This window comes from Ursus americanus, chromosome 27, assembly GCF_024610735.1.
Source record: "Ursus americanus isolate L20-20 chromosome 27, mUrsAme1.1.p, whole genome shotgun sequence".
NCBI classification, from domain to species: domain Eukaryota; kingdom Metazoa; phylum Chordata; class Mammalia; order Carnivora; family Ursidae; genus Ursus; species Ursus americanus.
Window position 1 is genome coordinate 19,525,161 of NC_142153.1, and position 23,999 is coordinate 19,549,159.

Below are 23,999 nucleotides of genomic sequence, written 5' to 3' on the forward strand. Positions count from 1 at the left end.
TCTTCTAGGGGCACCTGGATGGCTCAGTGTGTTGAGCGTCTGGCACTTGGTTTCGGCTCAGGTCACGATCTCAGGGTCATGGATCCAGCCCTGCCTCTGTCTCCACGCTTAGGAGGGAGTCTGTTTGAGGATTCTCTCCCTCTGCCCCTCCCCCTGCTCGCACGCATGCACACACACATTCTCTCTATCTCTCTCTCCCTAAAATAAATAAATCTTCAGAACAAAACAAAACATCTCCCACTTACTTCCTGGCCCTTCTAGCTCTATGTTCTGTCTACCTTCTGGATTCTAGGAGCACTTACATTTCTCTGTCACTCTGTACCTTAAGTTACAGATAACCATCTGCACTTGTTGCTTTTTAAGACCGAAAGCTCACTGAGAGCAGGGTTTGTGTCTAGTTCTTTGTTAGGAAACCACCCCAGCAGCCATGGCAGGGCTTTATACGTAACCGACATGCAGTCTATACCTGAACGAACAAGTGAATGGCCAGGATGGACTCCCAGATGGAAAGATGAACATAGAAAGTTGTTATGTAAATGTTCTTTGCTCTTTATAACCAATCAGCAAATATTTACTGATTGCCTAATGTGTACAGGACACTATTGTAAAACAGAAAGGAAAGACATAACCAGGGGAAAAGTTAAGTAATTCTTCAGAACAATATTCCTCTTAACCCTTTGGTTCTCTCACACCCATGTAGAAGTGATTGATTGATTGATTGATTGATGTAAATTGTAGGTGTAGCCTGATCTGTATATGCACATATATCTTATTGCTACGTTTTTCTAAATGGTTTTAGAGCATTAGAATATGGGTAAGAATGATTATAGGGAATCCCAGAACTGTGACTTATTCTTTTGTTGCAAGTCTGTTTAATAACAATAATTCATTATGTATAAGTTCTAATAAGTGTCTCATCAATTTGGAAACGAATACCACACTTTCGGTTTCCCAGAGGACACACTATTGCTAGTTTTAGTTTGCTCCCACTCTTGGTTTATCCTTGCATAGTTGCACAGTGTTCTGTACAAACAGCCAAACTGAAGTCCAGCCGAAATAGCACCCAAATAAGGTGAATTTGGAATGACACTAACAGTCTACTATAAGTAAAAATGTCTCAGAACAAAAAAAATGTGGACGTGATTCATTGTGTGAGTGGTGGGGAGGAGGTCAGAGACAGCACACATCTGAGCCATGGATCTTTTCTGCAAAACCCCTCTGTGCTGTTGATGCTTTTCCATAGCTAACAGAATCAGGCCCACTGATGGGACGGCAGCCAGACACTAAGTGCCTGTGTCCCAGGGACTCCTAATTAAATTAGAGTGAATCTATTTTTTCCCTTGGAGCACTTCATATATTTAATGCATGCATAGAAAAACATATTTCTATCCCGATACCCACCTCTCTCTTTTTTCACAGAGTGGAATTCTGCATGTTAAAATCAAAGAGGATTAAATAAACTTGTTATCCAGATTATAAAGAGTTTATCATCTAGGACAGAAACACTGGTTTAGGAGCAGCTGAATACAAAGAAACAGGCAATTGGTATCTAAGTGACAAAATGTGTTTTTATCATCTACAAGTAAAGGATAGGTATCTTAAAGGACAAGCTCCCAAAGAGAGTCAGGCAGAAACTGACACCGTGGTGTGGACACTGCAGTTGGCATTTCACGTAGGATATTGGGGGAAAAAAAAAAAAAGCCCTTGGTTTTTCCATTATCCTGTACTGCTTCCCCCCAGATGAGGTCATCTGCCTTGAGTGATGACTGAAGAATTGAGCATAGACATTTTAGTTCTATCTAGGTCCCAAGCTTCTTTAAAAAAAAAAAATTATTTGAGAGAGAAAGAGAGCAAGTGGAGAGGGGCAGAAGGAGAGGGAGACGCAGACTTCCCACTGAGCAGAGACACCCCCCCCCCTCGCCCCTGCCATGTAGAGCTTGATCCCAGGATGCTGGGATCATGACCTGAGCCAAAGGCAGACACTTAACCAACTGAGGCACCCAGGTGCCCCGGTGCCAAGGTTCTTGAAGGCAAGAACCATGTCTTAAATTTCTTTCATGTTTCTCCCACCATTTTAAATGGTCCTTGATTAACTGGTACAGAGCAATAACTTGCCAATCAATTCAGAAAGATAAATATCCTCTCTAAGCTTTGGGGGGACGGAGATGGTAACTGTGATTGACATTGAGGTTTGTATAATGGGTCAGGTAAAGACCACACATTCCAGATTGTGGAGGTGGGACATGTGTGGCAAGTGTGACTTGGACGGAACAGGAAGGAGTTGGGAGTCTAAACAGGATCTGGATGATTGAGGTTCTTGGAACTAGGGTAAAGTTTCTTTTCATGTCCTCCATGGAATACTCTTTTTGAGTGAGGGCATTTATGTGTACAAAGAATAGGGAACATGAATCTAGCAGCCCTCTGCAAGGTTGTATGGGGGGTTGCTCTCACTAGTGCAGGGATGCATTGGTGGAGATCAGAACTGGGGTGGAGGTAGCACTAGTAGAAAAAGTGTGATAGACTCAAGACACATTAGGGAGAACTGACTGACTTTGGAACAACCCATTTAGACAAGAGACAAGGATGACCTCATGGCTTTCCTGTCACTGTGTACTCGCATTGACAGAGTTTGGAAGACATCAGTGGCTTCTGGGCATTGAGGACAGGAAGGTTGAGTGTGGTAGAGTTGGGGAAAATATTCACATGTTCAGTAAATTCCTGGTCCCCAAAATCTCTCTAGGAAGCCAAGAGATCACATGGTATGTATTTGTGTTAGGATGTAAATGTTTTCACAAAATTACTCCTGGAAACTAAATACCAACTTAATTTTTTAGTCCTCACTTTTCACATTTATGAAAGTTTGATAAGTGATTTAACTTCTTCCCAGCTCTGCCTTCTACTAACAATTTAACTATTGGAAAGTGAATTTTAAGCAAGTTCCTGAGTATGTTGCAGGATTGCTCGTGGATATTAAGCTGTCTTTTGGTTTTCTTGACATGGAGTGACAAAGCTGGCTGATATTTACTTGAACTAGATTACTAAGCAAACAAAATTAAGGCTTAAGTTTAGGAGATCAGGAGAAGCATGTATTATATGTATTTTTATATGCTTTTCTTCCAATTTTATCCAGATTGATTTTCCTCAAAGTTTAATCTCTGCATTAGAAAACTCATGACTTGATTATTTTTAAAAACCTGGACTCACTGATTTGTGATTCCAGAACAACTTAATACTGCACTTTAAAAATCAAGCATTTAGAGTACCATTAATGGCAAAACGTACTCAATAAAGAAGTGTTCCTTAAATTGCAATCACTGTTAACTACCCATGTGACGGCGTTAGCACTTCGTTCGTCAGCTTCCTCGGCTCTTTAGTGAGAGACCACCACAAAGTAAAAAGCAAAAGCTTTAGAAGATGTCTGATCTTCAGCTCTCAAATCGGCATTTCACACTTCCCTTTAAACACCAGTGGACCATGTTCTAAGCGTTCAAATTAAATTTCGCGGCAAACACCATTCGTTTCATTGTAATGTCATTTTAAATTGTAAGTCACCAAACACACACTCGGATTGTTCCCCTAGTTCATAGGCTCCTTTAGCGTACAGGTTTTGGAGAACAAGTTTCTCTTTTCTATTAGTAAGTGTGATAATCTAACGACCTCAATTAAAGAGGGGGACTAAAAAGGCTCACAAATCTAAAAATAACTCCATTATCCAGGCAGAGAAGGTCAGTTTTTCTTTCCACTGCACCAGCTGATATTTAAGTAAGTGGCCATCGATCAGTCTAATGTCTGGCTCTCGTTTTTCATAAATGAAGGGCTGTGGCTTTAAGTAATCGCAGGCTGCTTGTGCCAGAGGCAGAGGCTGCAGAGTCAGCTTCTGCCAGGAGAGAGGCATACGGTAACCTGCAGGACGTGAAGTAAGCCTAACCGGGGACCAATGGCGCTCCTCCTGGTAGAGCTTTGAATGTAGGCAGACCCGACTGGTGGGTGGTGTGGCCACCTGTGCACTTCTTGGACAGTGCGGGGGGTGGGGACAGTTGGAGACAGAAGCTGGAAAATGGGCTGCTCCAGCAGCAAAATGTGCCTCTATCCTCCATGTGCAGCAACAAGGGTAATTAGTATTTGCTTCTAGTGTGTTTCTGGAAGAATGTCAGGGACTGAGGCAGAGGTTGTCTGGAATTGGGGGGGGGGGAACGCTTTGCATGACAAGCAACTCTTGCCTGCAAAAGACTGGGTCTCATGATCTCCGCAGTTCTGTGATCAAGATGCGGCAGGAGCTCCGTCCTGGGTGACCCTGGCGAGGGCATTTTCAGAGACCTTTGAATTCTGCCTTTTCCTTAGTTACGCCCTGCTGGTAGGGAATCTGCCTTTTAAGATAATTTCTTATTCGTCCGTGTTTCTTATTCGTGTATTCATGTGTGTGTGAGTGATTGCTTTGAGTTGCTGGTAACTTGGAAATTGTTCTTTTTTGGAGGATAAATAGTAGCTTTTTTGATACTGAAACAGTTGCCTGATTTTCATTGATTTGTTTCTCTAACATCTCCTTACAATTATAGCTGATCTCCAATTAAATAATCTTTAGAAAAAATAATGTGGAGCTGAGTAAAATTAGTTTAATTTTGTCTTTTTTTAAAAGGATAGTTTTTTTGCCGTAGCTATGTAAGAAACTTGCATCTTCCTTTTAGAAGGATTGGCCTTGTAACAAAACTTTTTTATTTGCAAATACAGGACAAAGTGCATATAAGTGCATATGTTTAGAACATTAAATATTTATCTTAAACTGATTAGTGCTTTATTGCCCTTGGAGGAGGAGAATGTATTAAGTCTTAAGCATGCATTTGCTGAAAGGTTCTGTGGCTCAGCAGTGAAGACAAAAATAAATAGTTTTAAAAGTGCCATGCAGTGCCTCCAATGAAAGTTTCACGAGGACCTGAGAAAATAAAGATTTTTGAAACATGAATTTCCTTAACAACTAAGGGACATCTGTGTTTTTTTTAACAACACAAACTGTTGGCCTAAATGATTCATATCTTGGCTTCTCCATTCTGAGTCTCATTTTCCTGGTGATAACAAATGTGTGTCTTACTGAAAGGGACCCTCTTGAAAACATTAGTAACTTGATGTGTGTTTTCCGCAGCGGGAGGAAGCACTGAAACAACACAAAACCCTATCTCAAGAACTTGTTAACCTTCGAGGAGAGCTAGGTAAGAACTTTTTTTTTTTTTTTTTTTTGCTAAGTTCTACAGGATGAGGGGACAACTGGAAAATTTGGTTTTCCTATCTGCACTGTGGCTGGAGCCGCATGCTAGCAGTGGTTAGCTGTCCCACTCTGGTATCTGTGCAAACACTTACTATCGACATTTCTTTTGAATCTTGGCAGCTTGACCTCAAGTTCACAGAATTCCTGGCACTGATCTGACTAAGCCTAGCAGAGCTTCTGATGACTAAAACATTGCTCTTCCTGAAGACAGGGACAGAGTGATTTTTGTAATTGTGTGGGTTCCTGTTAAATAATCCCGTCTTTTTTTTTTTTCCTTCTGAACCTCTTTCCATATTAAAGAATGGTGAGAAAATTCCTTCTCTGCTGATAGCAATTACATTACACTCCCTTGGGGCACTTTGCTAGGAGTATACAGAAAAGAAGGATGCTGTGCGTTCAGGGCGGCCTGTGTGGAGGAGGCCTCTTCTGTGCTCATGTTACAATTTGAGCAGGGCTGATGGTGAATAAGGACCCAGTTCCGCTGGTAGTCATGTGTCTCTGATGTCCGCAGCACTCGGCACCCAGGGCTGCTCTTCCCAGGCTGAGGTCAGTTTTGGTTCTCGTCTCTCCTGGAAGCGTCTTCAGGGTTCGTGCAACAGAGACAATACTGCCTTTCCTACCTCAACTGCTGTGTTGGAGTGGGCCAGCTGACTTGGGATCCCCCTGTCTGCCACGGACACCTCAGCCCTAGAGAATGAGCTTCCTGCTTTAGCTTCAGCCAGGTCTGGAGTTGTTCATTAAAAGGCTCAGTTCCTTGCCCTGTGCAATTTTCTGTGTATGCAGACAGCCTCCTCTTAAAGTGTGAGTGGCTCTGTGTATAAATAATGCAAAAGCAACAGCCAGAGATGAAAACTGTGTTCATCCAGTTCTAGAAGAAGCTGCCCATTTTTCCTTGGACAAGACCAGAGTTTCAACATTGTCAATATAATTTGCTGGACTTGAAGTTTTTCTCCCCCCCCCCCAACAAAGGCAAAGATCAAATAGCAGTGAATGTGGGGCCATGACTTGTCTCTGTGTTCCTCTTGTCTCTTCCCCTCCCAACGGGAGGCAACCCCAAACTCCTGGCTAAACTTCCAGGTTTTTAATACCTAGCCAAGACATCATTTTCTCCTGACCTTATTTTAGGCTATGGAAATGAAGAACTCTTTATAGAAAAGTAATTTTAAAACATATGGAACTTCAGGACCCCGAAGACTTGCGAATTCTAGGGAAACATTTCAAGGAAACCAGAGCTGAGAGGCAGGCTTCTGGCTGTGGCATTCGAGGCTTTCCACCATGTTACCTAGACTGTTGTCCTTTTGATTACCCAGATGACCAACTTAATTTGCTTTTGTCTGTGCCTTAAATAACGTAATGGATCTAGAGTGAGCAGGTCAGGAAAGAGGCCTTTGTGTGTGTGTGTTTCAGAGTTCATTATGACCCAGTGGAGGTGGAGATGAGCCTACCTGACGGTTCACATTTCAGCCTCTCCCCAAGATGAGGCAGAAGCGCCAGCAGAACACTGTGCTCATTCATGCTGCTTGAATGGGGGATCCTCTTTTTACCTTTTAGTGGAGAGCACAATGAAATAATTCGAATTGGGACCCAGGTCCTCAGCACCTCCAGTTGGGCACATAGCCTGACAGGAAATAGCCGACAGTTTGTACCCATTCTCCCCCTTTTCCATTGGTGATAAGGAGGTGTGCCCTGGTGTGCTTTCACCACCGCTGGCCAAGTGTCCGGATGCAGCGGTTGGCCTGTGCGTATCGTTTGGTCTCGCAGGTGGGAGCCGGGTGAACCCGGAAGTAGAGGACTCTTGTCTGGGGAATGGGTGGGATGACAGGGGAAATGTCAGTCAGGGAATGTATTGGTGCTCCTGTTGCATGAGGGAGAACTGCTCGAGTAACTATGGAAAGCATTTGGGGAATGGTTTCAGTCATGTGAGGGGAGAGAAGAGAAGCCTTTACGTAGTTCTTCTGATGGAACAGCCCAGGAAGAACACTCCGAAAGCTGCCGGTGGGATTGTTTGTAGCGTGAGCTGAGATGGAAGATGATAGATTACATAGCAAAGTTGGAAATGCAGTTGTTAAGATTTGAGGCAGTAGTATAAAGTGGTTAGACTGGTCACGCTGTCCGGGTCCAGATCTTCAGTGGCCGGGTGATGTGGGGGCAAGTCACATAACAGGTCTTGAGTCCCAGTTTCATTTTCTGTCACATGGCACAAATCATTGTCTTCCCAGTGGTGGTCGTGAGGATGACATGAAGTAACTCACTGTAAAGTGCCTAGCACCAAGTGTTACCTACTACAAATAGTAGGTATTCACATGTGTGCAGTTTACAGCTGTGTAGTAATTACCCACATTTGCAATTTTGTGAGGGCATCGACTACACTGCAGGAAGGAGTTGTAATTAGACCAAATATCATTAGAAATCCCTCAGGACAGGTTGTTCTTTTGTTTACAGACTCCAGTGGCAGTGAGACATGGTGGATGCCCTCCCGACACAGCAGAAGGGCTTGCAATGTGGAGTTCGCAGTGTAGGATTTTGCCCGTGTATTCCTAGCGAGGAGCTGCCTCACTTCTTTGAGTCTAGTTTCCTCACTGGGGATATGAAGTTAATGTGTATTTGGCTGGATTGTCATGGAGCTTGGATAAAATAGTAATATGTGTGAAGCAACTGTCATAGTGCCTGGTCTACCACAGGCACCTCAAGAAGAGAGAGAGCTGCTACCATCACCATCATCCAAGTATCCACCATTTCTCTCCAAAATAATGGGGGCTGTTGGTGTCACTCTCCCACTGGGTACTGTTTCTTTCTCTTCTCTATGAATATTGAGGCAAGCTTCCCAAACTAAACTGCCAAAAAATAATAATAATAATAATAATTATAAAGGACAGTTGAAACTCAGGAGCACTGAAACCCAAGTAGAGTCTGTGATAATGACCTTCAGAATCTGCCTCCAACTGTCCCCTCCACTGACTTTCCTGTTGTTTCACTGGTTACTCTGACAAGTGTCCTATACTTCCAAGTTCACCCAGCTGAGCTTGGAACAAAACCATGAGGCTCCCCTCCTTCCAGTGAGTCCTCAATACTTTTACCACCATGTGTTTATTGTATCTTGTGTTTTCTTGTTGTCTTCAGATAGTAAATTGCTTCATTTCAGAGATTCTTTTCTGCTTCCTATGGAAAAAAAATATATATATATGCTTTCCATTTTCACAAGTAACTGATAAATATATATGGGTATTTGAAGTATTTGAGGGTTTTAAAGTTTCTTTTTACTTAAGGACATTGTGTGGAAATTACAATTGCGAAGGGAGAAGAAAATAGCCATAGTTCCAGTACCCCTGACAGAGCTTTTATTTTTGCATATTTTCTTGTGTCTTTGTATGAATATATATGACTTCGTATCTTGACGTTTTTATGAAGGTATGACTTACATACAATGGAATGCTTATTGACAAACACATACGTTCATATAACCTACACCTTCATCAAGGTGTTGAAGATCAGTGTCCTCCCAGAAAATCTCCTTATGCTCCTTTCTGGTAGACGACACCCCCGTTCCCCAGAAGCAAACACTGATCTGATTTTTATCATGTAGGTTATTTTGTGTATTCTAGAATTTCATAGAAACATACATTATGTTCTTGTTGTGTCTGGCTTTTTTCACACAGCAAAATGGTTTTGAGATTCATTCATGTTATTTTATATGTATTCTGATCCTTTCAGCTTGTGTCAAACACTTTTCCATACTGCCCCTTAGTCTTCATTATGGTTTTGTTGAATGACTTGGGAAAGTCTTAGTGAGTGGATGTTGCTTGGCTTTACTCACCCCTTTAGTGTTGGAATATAGCACGGGTTTCATTGTCTGCTGTTATCCCATCCATTCCCCTGGTTTCAGCTACAACCTGTAGGGTGATGATGCATAGATTTATTTTTCTAGTTCTCTCTTGCCCAAGCTGCAGATGTATTTTTCCCAGTGAACAGCTGCCTCCAGGAGAGCCAGTCTGGTATAATCAGACCTTTCTGACTCCCAAGCGCCTTGCTTCCTGAATGCTCTGCAGTGTCCCCTCATTCAGACCTGTTTCCCTCAAAGTCTGTTCATCATCTTGTGCAGTGACATCATCACTCACTTATCACCCAAGCTCACAACAGGTGTCACACGCCTTTTCCTCTGTCTTCTACATGATAGCAATCTGTGTTCTAAGTATCGCTTGGGTCTGTCCCTCCTCAGCCTTCTGGCTGCTGCTGTTCTAATTTAACCCCCAGAATTGCTCACCCCAAATATATTCCAGTGGTCACCCAACAGGTCATCTTGCTCCAGGCCTGCTTCTGTCCTCTCCACATGCTCCCAGGACTGTGTTTAAAATAAATCTCACATCTGTCCTCTACTGGACATTTTTAACAAACATAAATGACTTCATTTGGTCTTTGGCAAAAAGTCCAAATTACTATAGCTGCCATGTATGATTTGACTGGAACTCTCAGCCCAACTTCATGATGCTGGGACACTCCTTTGCCTTTCTTCACACCTTCTTCCCCTTCCTCACACCCAGCCATGGATCCATTCATACCTCTTTGGCAAATGATATCCTCTCTGCTTGAAATGCTCTCTCCTTTTTTACTGCCTTTCTGTTTTTGCCTCTTCAACTCCTCACTAGCTACAATACCTAGCTAAGTTCTAATTAAAATACCGTATCATCAGTTGAGTTTTACCTAATCTTTCTTTAAAAAAAAAAAAAAATTAAAAAAAAAACATCCCCAGATTCCGATGTAAAGTTCAATGCTTCATTAGTTGCGTATAACACCCAGTGCACCATGCAATACGTGCCCTCCTTACTACCCATCACCGGTCTATCCCATTCCCCCACCCCCCTCCCCTCTGAGGCCCTCAGTTTGTTTCTCATAGTCCATAGTCTCTCATGTTTCATTCCCCCTTCTGATTACCCCCCTTTCTTTATCCCTTTCTTCCCGAGTTTTACCTAATCTTTCAAGCGAGTTAATTGTGCATTCTCCTGTGCCCTTCAAGAAGCTCCGTTCTTAGGGTTGTTTCTAGACCTCTTCTCACAATCCAGAGCCGTGAGCCCTTCAAAGGCAGCATCCCCTTCACATTTGCAGCTCTACCCGCTGATACCTCGTGCCTGGCACTTACTACTTCAGTGAATGAATGACTTTTGTATTCAAGATAGTGACTAGGGAGAGTGGTTTTATTCTTATAATATTCTAATACTCAGTGGTTTTCGTGTACAAACGTTTTCCTACAAACCATTGAAAAATAACATGCATGTTTTTAGGAATGAATAATAATAAAGTCAGGTGAATTATAATTCTCTTGGAAACGTTTTATGCCTGACAATTCCAGTTAGATCATTTTGAAAGTGTCAGCCCTTGAAATAGATGACAGTTCAGTTTAATGGTCTGTATCCACAGCAAACATTTGGCCTCTGAGAGAATAAACATGTCATTCTGATTTTTTTTAAGAATGTGGTAGATCAAAACCAGTCTAATAAAGAACCGTAATTATAATCTTTGGGGGTTCCTACTGTTTTTTTGTTAATTTTAATCACGAGAATCACATTTTTATCCAAATTAATGAAGAAAAGGTATTTTTTATTTCAAAGTTTTTAGCCATCAGAATTAATAGCTTATGTACATCTCTTTTAGGGCCTTGCATCTATTTTTATTTAAGGTTTTTTTTAAATCCTACTGAGACTTAAATATCTGCTCAAATGAACTAGATTTCAAAACCTTGAAATGCCTTTATTCACAGGCATTCGTGTAAACTTAATATTGTTTGTACTGAGCTGTTCGGACAATCCACATCTTTTGTATACGTTTGTCCTAATTGTTTCTATTTAACGACACAGATGGAATTTGAACCCTTAGTTCACTAAGACTAGTTGATTGTTTTTCTGTGTGTATAAAAATTAAGAGCTGGGAATGGCAGTAACATCGTTCCCAACAGCAATATTTAGCTCTAAGTCTACTGGTTAGTGTTTTATTAAAAGACAGGAAAGGGAAGGGGGAAGGAAGGAAGGAAAAGAAACTGAGGCTTAAAAGTGAAGTAACCTTCCTAAGGTCCAACAGCTAGAGAGCAAAGTGCCTGGATAAGGACCTACGTAGCATGGGTAGGTCCAAACTCCTGTTCATGGTAACAGGGAAAGCATGATGGAAATATTTGAAAGATCAGAAAATCATGTGATATAAACACTGCTTTGCATTGGTAACAACTTTTGGAATCTTTTTATTCGATTCAAGAGTTCAGGAAGTACTGTCAGATTAAAATAGGACTTGTTATTATCAGTTAGGGAAAAGTGACTTGGCTCTGCCAGAGGCGGTGTATAAATTGTCTCATCAACACTTGACTGGTGTCTATGAACTTGAGGCTCCCGCACACCTCGTGGAGTGTGTTAATTCTTTTATTAGTTTTGTCTACAGTTGTGACTTAACAGGCTGTGTGTTTAAAGTAATTTTAAAACTCTTTACAGTTAAGTCACTTTGGAGTTGCAGAATTTGAAGTGGGCTTTTAATGAAAAAAACCGTTAATATAATGAAAACCAACTGTATACCAACAGAGAATTCCTTCTCTCACTGAGTTGATCAAGGATCGTTTAGATACCACCTCAGACTTAGCCCATTTTCCCCCATCCCCGGGGAAAGTCCATGGCTGTGTCTTTAAATAAAAGGTCCCGTTCTGGGGCGCCTGGGTGGCATAGCGGTTAAGCGTCTGCCTTAGGCTCAGGGTGTGATCCCGGCGTTATGGGATCGAGCCCCACATCAGGCTCCTCTGCTGTGAGCCTGCTTCTTCCTCTCCCACTCCCCCTGCTTGTGTTCCCTCTCTCGCTGGCTGTCTCTATCTCTGTTGAATAAATAAATAAAATCTTTAAAAAAAAAAAAAAAAGGTCCCGTTCTGTCACCTGTACAGATACACAGTATTACCAGGGGTATCTGTTTTGAAAGCCTGTGGAGTCCTCTTGTTCTGTTCCTTGTCCTAACTTGTCCTTGTCCAGTTTTGATCGGTTCTGTTTTGACGAATGTCATTTGTCCAGAATGAATGGTGGTTCTCGGACTTCGCTGTGTCATGAAATAGACCAGGTTAGAGTGCTGATTCACAGTTCTGACTCAGGTGGCTTGGGAACGGAGCCCAGCAACCCACTTCTGATGACCGTGCAGGTGATTATCCCGTGGGTGCTCCGTGGAGTATATTTTGACACTGCACTTGCTGTCCAGAAAGTTGATTCTTTTATTCAAAGTATATATGAATCAAATAAGCACAGTCACAGAGTAAACAGTAATGCCAAACAGCACCAACTGAGCTGAGGCCGTTCCTTGTACATCGGCTTTCAGATGAGCATTAAATTTACTGTTTTGATTTCAGTGTGATTTCTTTGAAGTCCTAACCGATTTTTCTCAGGCCTGAAGCTTAGAACATTATGTTGGTTCCTCAGCCAGGCTCGCATCTCTGAGCCACTTTCATGCCTGAATGTTTTCAGTAGTCCATGGAATGTTGCTGTTGTGATTATGAGAGCATCTGTTTTGCAGCATGTCGTTGGCCAGTGAGTAAGTTGAAAAACAGCAAAGCCTTTTCAAAGACTTGTATTGGCAGGGAGAGTCCAGGAGCTCCGTGGAGGCCCAGCTGGCACCTCTGTACCCAGACTGGCTGGCTGGGTCAGAGCATTTTCCCCCATTCAAATAAAATTTTTTTTAAATAATAATTTTTTATTATGTTATGTTAGTCACCATTCAAGTAAGATTCTGTCAGAACTCATCAGTGTGGGGGGATAAAGAAAGATCTTTTTTTTTTTTTTTAACCTGCCTTATCTTATCTTGCAGTCTTTTTAGCTTCCATAAGAGAACAAAGCCTTAATACTCTCAGACATCCATTGCGTGCATGGATTAAATTATCTCTTAGCATCTCAAGTTGAGAAGAGAGCCATGCAGATGAAGTTCTGTGCCCTGCGCTGTGGAATCTGCATTGAAAACGTTCAGCAGATTGGCGTCCTGGACCCAATTCTGCCCCTTCAGTTCCCTTGCCAGTAAAAGGAGACTTAAGATAATATCTCTTTTATTAACTCAGAATGCTATTACATGAAATCATGGGTGCGAGAGCACTTTGTTGAAGTACGAACTGAATTTTAAAAGTAAGCTGGTCGGAGTTATGGGAGAATTGAGAGCACAGGCATTTTGTAAAAGCAAATTCCTAATAAGTCATGATTCGCGAGAGGCTTTTGAAATCAGTTCATGTTGATTCATATAATTCCCAAGAGCAACCAGAAAGCCATCTGTAGCTCATTTTGAAATTTAGAAGACGACCATTGTCTGCCGCATGACTGCCAGATTTCTTGGTCATGTGAAACAGTAGTACCTTTTGGAAAGGACAAGAACTGGAGCTCTTAGGAGTCGCTGATCATTACACAGGTAGTTTGTGAAAACTTGCTCTACAAAATCCTCACCAAACACTAAGGTGAGCAGAACAGGTGGTATTTGTTCCTGCCTCGCTCACCAGGAAACTGATAGGCGGAAAGTTGGAATTTCCTGTGGTTGGAGAGCCTAGGTCCCTGCCCTTTGGTTTGTAGGCTACCGGCCCCTCCACCACGTAGCGATTTACTTCTTAAAATTGGCATATTGATGACTTTATTCATCTATATCGCTATCTCCCATTTTAAACAGACGAAACCCTGGTTTAAGAGAGTAACCTACGTAGTCATTCACCTTGGGAGTGTGTCATGAGCGGATATCCCTTGGTAGAATAAGAGTAATATTATGAAGTAATTATGCTACTATGGTAAAAGATAGTGTTCCCATTCATGGTTCTGGGGCTGGGGTACAGGAGAAGTAAGATAAGATATATATTTGTTTCCCCTTTACTTTTATACACAGTTGGGAGCGTATTATACACGCATTTCTGCACCTTGTTTTTTTTTCCACTTAACAATTCTTAAAGTTCAATACATAAAGAATTGTATCAGTCTTTTTAAATAGCTATTAAATTGTCTTATTTTTTTTTAAAGCATTCCATTGTTTTGATACACCACAATTCATTTAACCAGTCCCTTTCTAGTGGACATTAGGTTGTTTCTGATGTTTTGCTGTTACGGAAATGCTCCAGTGGAAAACCTCAAATGTCCTTCATTTTATATATGTGGGAATATATCTGTGAGATAAATTCTTACTAGTGGAATTGCTGGGTCAGTGGGCTATGCAGAGAAAACACGACAAGCCGAAATTGAGGCACATTCTAAAAATACCTGACTCCAAAACTGTCACGATTATGGGCAGGGGACGGGGGAGGGAAGACCCACTCGCAGACCAGAGAGGATTCAGGAAACGTGACAAGTAAATGCAGTGTGGTATCTTGGATGGGGTCCTGGAACAGAAATAAGGGACAAAGTTTGGAGTTGAGTTCGTAATACTGTACCAGTGTTGGTTTCTTAGTTTCGACAATGTCCCTTGGTAATGTGCAATGTTAATGTTAGGGGAAGATGGGTGAGAGGTATCTGAAAACTATTCTCTCTTTGCAGCTTTTCTGAAGATCTAGAATTAATCTAAAATTTTTTCTTAAAAAAGCATTAGTGGGAAAACTGGTGAAATCCAAATGAAGTCTATAGTACAGTTACTAGTATTGTTCCACTGTTTAAACCTTAATTGTGACAAATGTCTCATGATAATGTAAAATATTGACATTTGGGGCAGCTACGTGAAGAGTGTATAGGAACTCTGTGTACTCTGTACAGTTTCTATAAATCTAAAATTATTCCACAATTGAAATTTTTTTTAAAGCAAGTATACTTCCCTGAGAAGTATGTGCTTTTTTTTCTTTTCAAATTTTTATTTAAATTCTAATTAGTTAACATATAGTGTAATATTGGTTTCAGGAGTAGAATTGAGTGATTTATCACTTACATATAACACCCAGTGCTCATTACAAGTGCTGTCTTTAATCCCCATCACCCATCTAGCCCATCCCCCACGCACCTCCCTCCATCAACCCTCAGATTGTTCTCCATAGTTAAGAGTCTCTTATGGTTTGTCTCTTGCTCTTTTTTCCCCCTTCCCCTATGTTCATCTGTTTTGTTTCTTAAATCCCATGTGTGAGTGAAACCATGGTATTTGTCTTTCTCTGGCTGACTTATTTCACTTAGCATAATACCCTCTAGTTCCATCCACATTGTTGCAAATGGAAAGATTTCATTTTTTTGATAGGTGAGTAATATTCCTCTGTGTGTGTGTGTGTGTGTGTGTGTGTGTGTACGTGTATACACACTACTTCTTTTATCCATTCACCAGTTGATGGACATTTGGGCCCTTTCCATAATTTGGCTGTTGTTGATAATGCTGCTATAAACATCAGGGTACATGTACCCCTTCGAATCTGTATCTCTGTACCTTTGGGTAAATACCTAGCAGTGCAATTGCTGGGTCATAGGGTAGCTCTATTTTTAACTTTTTGAGGAACCTCCATACTGTTTTCTAGAGTGGCTGCACCAGTTTGCATTCCCACCAACAGAGTAAGAGGGTTCCCCTTTCTCCTCATCCTCGCCAACATCTGTTGTTTCGTGTGTTGTTAATTTAGACCTTTGACAGGTGTGAGGTGGTATCTCGTTGTGGTTTTGATTTGTATTTCCCTGATGATGACTGATGTTGAGCATCTTTTCATGTGTCCTTTGGCCATCTGGATGTCTTCTTTGGAAAATGAATTCATGTCTTCCCATTTCTAAACTGGATTATTTGGTTTTTGGGTGTTGAGTTGTATAAGTTCTTTATAGATTTTGGATAGATGTGTCATTTGCAAATATTTTCTTTCATTCTGTAGGCTGCCTTTTAGCTTTGTGGACTGTTCCCTTTGCTGTGCAGAAGCTTTTTATCTTGACGAAGTCCCAATAGTTCATTTCTGCTTTTGTTTCTCTTGCCTCTGCTGACATGTCTAGTAAGATGTTGTATGTCCAAGGACAAAGCAGTTTCTGCCTGTGTTCTTTTCTAGGATTTTGATGGTTTCCTATCTCACATTTAGGTCTTTCATCCATTTTGAATTTATTTTTGTACATGGTGTAAGAAAGTGGTCCAGCTGAGAGAAAGGACTGAAGGTGTCCAGCACTAAAAGCAGGTGACTGACTTCCCAGGTGGCCAGAAAGAGAGAGGGACCCAAAGCAGGCAAGAAACATTGGACACAGGCATCTCTCATCTTCCTCATAGCCGCTTGAGGAAGGGTTGGCACCCATAGCACACCTACCAGAAGCACCTAGAGACAGTGTGTCTGTACAGTGGGGGAATGGAGTCCTTTTACTTTCCTATTTACCTTTCCTTCCTGTCACAATCTCTTATGGCATCATGAAAATTTATATGATTTCCATGTGACCTTACCTCTTCCTTTTTTCCTTTTTTATATTTTATGTCTATTTTAGATAAAATCATCTAGAAGTTGGGAACGTTCTGTTGTACCCAATGTTAAGAGCAATAGGAGTAGGAAGTGAAGGTTGGAGGTGGGTAGGTACTATAGTGCCCTAGCATGTGTGTGTGTGTGTGTGTGTATTTATGTTTGAATACTAGACAAGCAAGGCTGCTTTTTAACGGTCACATTCAGTCATGGAACCCCAAGCATGCCTTTGAGGACTCTTCAAACACATTTGAACCGGTGGACTTTTGCAAGGCCAGGAATACTCGTAACAGCAATGCTTTACTGCGAACTGACTCTGGTCAGGCACTGGGTCCGGTGCTTCACATGTATTATTGTGTTTAATCCTGCAGGGAAGGTGCTAATATTCTCTCCATTTAAAAAACGAGGAAACGAAGGCTTAGAAAACTTAAGTAATTTGCTCAAATCACGTGGCCGGTAACTGGTGTGACTGAGAATTGAACCTAATTATTCTAGCTGTATTCTATTAGGTCATTTATTTATGTTCCTGAGGATTAAAATATTTTGGGTTGTCTCATGATGAAGCATGCTACTCAGATACAAAAGAAAGCTCTGTATCATTAAAGAATATTACAACGGTAGGGCCATGGTTGTGTAATGTTTTTCTCTGTAAACCGTGCATTTACCAATCTACAAAGGGAAATGGGTCTCTACGAGATGGAGAGAGTACAAGTCTAACCCTTCCCCCTCTTAGCAAAGGCCTAATTAGGTAATGGCTGTTCTGCTCCTCGGGGATAATGGCTAAAGGACCCAAGAGGAATCCAGTTCTGTTTTTCAGAGGTTATAACTGACTGTGACATTGGGCCTTTGCTAGAGGTCATCCAAATAATTATATGAAAAGGGAAAATGTTGAGCATCTCACCACTTTTTCTGAGATAGTTTTTCCTTGCTTGGTTATGTGTGCTTAGATATGTGGTTCCTGTTCTGTCGTTGGCCTAGAACTCTCTGCAGACATGATTTGTCCCAGGGTGAACACGTCAGCTTCTGTCCCATGGCCTTCTGCTTTAGGGATGATCTGGTAACTGAGTTGGTTTCTTTCTTTCCTAATTCTGAAAACTCTCTTTCTCATTCTAAGGTGGACTGCTAGAGATAGCTTTTGCAATTTACCAGTGTGTGTACAAAAGTTACAGTTCCTTGGCTCTTCTGTAGGCAGTGGTCTCTTGGCACCCTTCACTCAGACGGGCTTCTAACAATGGTCTAATAGAACAGATTAAAACATCAGGACAAAAAGATTACTTTGTACTCTATGAATTTTGTATTTGTGCAATAACTCCTTGAAAACTATCACCTAATACTGTGAAAACTCCTTGCTTACTTACTCAAAATCCTGCAAGATCTCCTGTTTTGTTTTAAGCATTTGTTGGGTGCCTGATGAACTGCCTGAAAGTGAGCGGAATTCTGGGGAGTAAGAAAGGAGGAGACAAGGCTGAGCCCAAGGAGTAAGAGCAAGCTCAGGCGGCACTAGAAATCACCCCTCAACTGTCACAAGCACAAGGGCAAGTCCATGACTAGAGCCACAGGGGTCACATCCATCACCCCGCCCCCCAACAGTGTGCGTCTGGCAGAGAGGAGCACTCAGAACCCTTGAGACAGTGTTTACATGGATGTCCTTTAAACAAGTACTTCATGAGTCTTTATGCCAAATGAAAATGTTCCTTCAGGAGCCCAGGCCAGTTAATTCAAAGTAAAGCTGTTTGTGTGAGGGGTGATTTCAGCCCAGCTGTTGTGCACACAGCACAGCAGGCCGTAGCAGAGCAAAGGTCTGTGCACAGCTGCGGCTGATGTCACCGCCTGGGGCTGGGCCTGCGCTTTGGGTTGTTGGACAAACAGCAGGCAGTAAATCCTCCCTCCCCGGTCTGACCCATTTTTCCCTTCCCTCTGCCTTCCCTTCACGTCGCTCACAGTGGCCAACAAAACTGAAACACTTTTAAGCTTTGTTTTGTTTTGTTTTGTTTTTTTTTAAAGATTTTATTTGTTAGAGAGGGAGCAAGAGCAGGGGGAGGGGGAGGAGCAGAGGGAAAGGGAGAAGCAGGCTCCCTGCTCATTAGGGAGCCTGATGCGGGGCTTGATCCCAGGACCCTGAGATCATGACCTGAGCAGAAGGCAGACGCTTAACTGACTGAGCCACCCAGGCACCTCTTCTTTATTTTTATTTTATTTTGTTTTCTTTTTAAACAGGAAACACCCTGTCCAGTGGCTAATGTGAGAGGATTTCCATATATCCGACTTGATTTTGAAGTCTGATGTACCATAGATATACATTCAAACCGATGGTTATTTCCTTAGAAACAAATGTGTTAAAATTCGGCAGATATAGCATACTGTTAACTTTATGTAGAAGATCCTCTAGCTTTTGGTTCACTTAGACATTTGTGTCTCTGATAGGAGCATTCAGATGGGCTGGCATCGTACTATTTTTTTCCTGATATTTGAAATTCCAATGGAATTAAGTGAAAAGGCTATATGAAACCGAGATTGCTCTGACTAGAAAGTTGTTTGATGTCTTCACTGCTTATAAAATATTTTTCTGTTGGCTGCTTTCATATAGAGTTCTAATGTGGAATTCGTACAGGGAAGCTTGTGGGGCCATCATTTTGTTTGTGTATGTGGGAAGGTTATGGAAGCTAATGTGTGTACTTGACTAACATTTGCCTTTTTAAATTTTTTTTTTCAAAGATTGTATTTATTTGAGAGAGTACAAGCCTGCACTAGTGGGGGAGGGGGCTGGGAGTGGGGCAGGGGGGTTGGTGCAGAGGGCAAGGGAGAAGCAGACTCCCAGCTGAGCAGGGAGCCAGATGCGGGGCTCTATCCTAAGACCCTGAGATCATGACCTGAGCCCAAAGTAGGTGCTTAACCGACTGAGCCACCCAGGCACCCCTAACATTTGCCTACTTCAATCATTTTTTTTTTCACCTTTGGTAAATAATTAGTACACTAATTTCACCTGTATTGAATGTCGGGGAAGGAAGCCTGGAAAAGTCAAAAGTCAAGCTTCCTGAGAAACGGTGGAGATCTTCCAGGATTTATTATGCTGTGGGTGGATATATATTTATGTGCAAATTCTGCAATGTATTGTTAATCATTATGTGTTTTCAGTAGTCGAGGTAAAGAGTAAGATGCTCCAATTTTAAATTATGCTTTCCAGATTACTTTGCCTTCAAAAATAGTAACCTTTTGATATATTTATGTTGTAGCTTTTAAAATGTTTTTTCTGAAGTTGGTATGCGCTGGTGATTTGTGTTCAACATATTCTCATACTTTGTTCTTATTACTGTATTTTTGAAATCAGCTCCAATTAGGTAGAAGCTTAAAATCCATTTATTTCTTCTCTCTGATCTTCCCTGTTCCCTCTGTGTCTTAGCTTCTCCCTACTGGCTGGCCATCCTTAGAGACGTTTCGGCCAATCAGAGCCTCCTCTCCTTATGGCCTCTGCACTGATTGGTCAACACACAAAAGGGTGACCCTCCCTTGGAAACCCCCGTTTTTCTCAAGTACTACTGTTACTTCTTGCTAGATGGTTGTGTGAGTTTTGTTTTTTTTGTTTGTTTTGGTTTTTTTCATTTCCTTCCTTCCTTCCTTCCTTCCTTCCTTCCTTCCTTCCTTCCTTCCTTCCTTCCTTCCTTCCTTCCTTCCTTTTTGGTTTGGGGGGTTTTATTTTGCTGCCAGCGACCATTTCCTCTTGTTCTTATTTATTGTTCACGTTTCTACCATTACATTTGAAAATCTGGTCAAGAGAGAACGAAGTACTCTGAGAGTACTGTGTTAATGTTTCCAGAGTCATCGCAGCCATGCGTGAATGTGATGAATTTAGGACATTTAGCAGATGAAATGTCTTTTTCATCTCTTTTTCAGTCACCGCTTCATCTACCTGTGAGAAATTAGAAAAAGCCAGGAATGAGTTGCAGATAGCTTATGAAGGATTTGTCCAGAAGCTAAACCAGCAGCACCAGACTGATCTCTCAGAGCTAGAGAATCGGCTTAAAGAATTTTACACCGGGGAGTGTGAAAAGTTCCAGAATATTTATATTGAAGAAGCAGAGAAGTATAAAACTCAACTGCAAGAGCAGGTGTGTGCCTTCGGAACCTGAGCCTGTTCCTGGTTGTGGCCATTTGTTTAAATTCTAATTGATGAAGACCTTCCTTTGAACCTCTCTTCATTTAAATAAGTGAAAAGGGGGTTTTCAATTAATTTTTTTCTTATCATTAAAGCAATATTGATGAGGGGAAGGGGGTAAAAAAAACCTTTATCATACTACCTGGAAGTAATCCCTCGGTGAGCATTTCGATGTTATACCGCTAAACGATTGGTTTGCATTTCTTCTAAAATGACACTGAATAATCCATATTTTTCATGTAATAATGTATCATAAGTTTCTCTTTAATTTTCTTGCTTCCTTTTAAAATCAGTTCTCCATTTAGTAAGTATTTACTGAGTACCTATTATATACCGGGCACAAGCTAGGGGCTGAGGATATAAAGACCAATATGACAGGCATGGATCGTACGTGGTCCTATCACCATGAGACATAATGTCAACCTTATGATGAGCTTGGCCGTTTGCATCGGTGAACCCTGGAGAGCCTGTGTGTTGGTGTTCCTGAAGGGGAACAGAGTGGAGAATTGGGAGGGGCAGATCCAGGTTGGACTGTTCTTGCCATGTGTTGGGCAGCCCTTTAACTTGAACGCACGCATATGTGTCAAGTCTCTAATACTGCTGCTTATTACTCAAGACTTAATTTTTTGTTTGTTTTTTTTTTCCTTCTAGTTTGACAACTTAAATGCTGCCCATGAAACCTCTAAATTAGAAATCGAAGCTAGCCACTCAGAGAAAATCGAATTGCTAAAGAAGGCCTATGAAACCTCCCTTTCAGGCAAGAATGCTTTTTTTTTTTTTTTTTTAATAGAAGCAGATCTACTGGAACAGCGTGATATGTTTTAAAAAGGAAATGATTCATAACTTTCCCTTCCAGAGAGTACCCTGTGGTATTCAGTTTGGAGTGTTTTTGCTCTCTTTTTGCATTGTTCATTGTTAACAGATGCCCTTTTCCCCTTCGGATGCAAATAATAGTTCATCACAAATGCCAGCCTTTTAAGAAATAGGATGAACTTTTAAAGAACCCAAAGGCCTTTTTGGTAGTAGTTGTTCTTTACCGCCTGAAGTCCTGGGTAGTTAAGGGGGAATGGGATAGGCTGGTGATGGGTACTAAGGAGGGCACGTATTGCATGGTGCACTGGGTGTTATACGCAACTAATGAATCATGGAACTTTACATCAGAAACCAGGGAGGTACTGTATGGTGACTAACATAATATAATAAAAAAAATTAAAAAAAAAAAGTGTTAGTTTATATCCTGGCCACAGTAAAGGATCCGTGCAAGCAACACTTGCTCGCCAACACTCTTGCACACCAACGGTGCCGTGAAATGGTGATGGCACTTGTGTCAACAAAGAATATTTTCTAAATTATTTTATCATGATTGGAAAGGCTGAAGTAGAAGGAAAAGAAGGAGCCATTGCTTTAAGAGCACAAAGGGTAGCGGAAGTTGTTACACTTAGCCCCGTGCACCCCACAGAGGAGCCTCTGAACTGGCGGGCTCACCTTTGGCAAAGGCCTTTCTCATCAGAAAAAGAGAGTTGTGTGAAGTCAGAGATGATAACGTGGAAAAGTGACTGGCCAAGAGTAGATATTTAGTAAACATTGTGGTTCTTCCTTCCTGCTAGAATTGGGTTTAATTTTAGACTTCTGTTTGGTTCATAAAGAGCAAATGGAAGAGCACACAGGAACTCCAGAGCAGGGGGGTGAAGGCCAGTGTTGGAGGCGCCCTCCCCTGAGGAGGGTGCTCTGTTCCCTCTGGCCTCCGGGAGCCTCTGTGCTCTCCATCATAAAATGGAAATATCTGCCCTATGCCCCTCATGGGGCTAATTTGAGAACAGATAGCTTAATTCTTATAAAAGCATCTTACACATATAAAGTAACATAGTCATACTGGTCCGTAATCAACTCTTAGATCTACACGCCTTAACGACTGTAGAACACAATGATCTCATGGGATGTCATTGCCTCCAATCCCTTCTTTCCAGAAATCAAGAAAAGCCATGAAATGGAAAAGAAATCACTTGAGGACATGCTTCATGAGAAGCAGGAATCGCTGGAGGTGGGTCAGTCTCACTTACCCTCCCCCCCAAAGACCCCATTCCTGAGGTTTGTGTGGTTTGGGTAAGGTTTCTGTGTACATTTGCTCTGTTTCTGGTGTCTGCTTGTTAACTTGTGCTCCACATCTCATTGTTTGTTTTAGAAACAAATCAGTGATCTGAAGAGTGAAAATGATGCTTTAAATGAAAAGTTGAAATCAGAAGAACAAAAAAGAATATCAAGAGAGAAAGCAAATTTAGTAAGTCGTGTGCGCTTTTCCATCACTACTGAGCTCTCTTCTGCTCGGCTGTCTGTGAGGGTCAACCACATGTTCGGTAGTTAGAGACGTGATAACGGGTTTGGAATCCTTTCATATGTTGCAGAGTGATTTTTAAACTGGCTTCTTTGTTTACTGGTGGCTTTTTAGAAATCCCAAGAACTGACATACAGAGGAAGCCCAGTACCTTGGAAGTAGTCTAAGCTGGTAACTACAGGAAGACAAGAAAACTGTCAGCGAGGGTCAGGGTTTCACGTGAAGACTACACTTTTTTTTTTTAAACCAACTGGTATATTGAGATATAATTGACATACCACAACATTCACCGTTTGTTAAATGTGCAGTTCCGTGGTTCACAAGTTGTGCATTGGTCACTGTTATCTATTTCCAGAACATTTTGTCACCCCAACAAGAAACCCTGTACCCATTCCTCCCCACTCCCCAAAAATCCCCCAGCCCTAGGGAACCACCAGTCTACTTTCTGTCTCCATGGATTTGCCGATTCTGGACAGTTCATGTAAATGGAATGTTCTGTGTGGCCTTCTGTGTCTGGCTGCTTTCGCTCAGCTTATGTTCCCAGGATTGATGCATATTGTAATATGTGCGTGTGTTTCATTCCTATTTATGTCTGAACAATATGTCATATAGATAATCCTCACTTTGGAAAAGTACACATTTATTTCGTAAGCTCAACTTTCTCTTGCAACTTGTATCCTTACTCACCTGGCCCCCACCTTACTTTTGAGAAAAAAATTTCTTTTCCGTTTCTGTCTTCAGTACCACCATTTTCCTTCCATATATTTGTGCACGGAACTGCAGAAGCTAAGCTCTTTTGCCACTTAAAATCTGCCAGCTCGGAAAGTGCTTGTGCAGGGGTCTCTCAGTGAAATCTCTTGCGGATGTCTTTGGACGCCCTCTGGACATTTGAATACAA

The 23,999-nt window shown here is 41.6% G+C and overlaps 1 protein-coding gene across 8 annotated transcripts in view; it reads left to right on the forward strand.

The window, feature by feature from the left end:
• Nucleotides 1–23,999, forward strand: part of MTUS1 (microtubule associated scaffold protein 1) — a 164,884-nt gene that overhangs the window by 135,999 nt on the left and 4,886 nt on the right. For 7 of the 8 annotated variants that reach the window (XM_045779258.2, XM_045779257.2, XM_045779259.2 and 4 more), the window contains 5 exons: nt 5,138–5,204; nt 20,508–20,722; nt 21,421–21,526; nt 22,737–22,810; nt 22,952–23,047. In XM_045779258.2, coding sequence (XP_045635214.2) covers nt 5,138–5,204; nt 20,508–20,722; nt 21,421–21,526; nt 22,737–22,810; nt 22,952–23,047 — 558 coding nt within the window. Of the gene's footprint in view, nt 1–3,845; nt 4,112–5,137; nt 5,205–20,507; nt 20,723–21,420; nt 21,527–22,736; nt 22,811–22,951; nt 23,048–23,999 lie in introns of those variants that run through there. The other variant, XM_045779262.2, reaches the window with a different exon arrangement.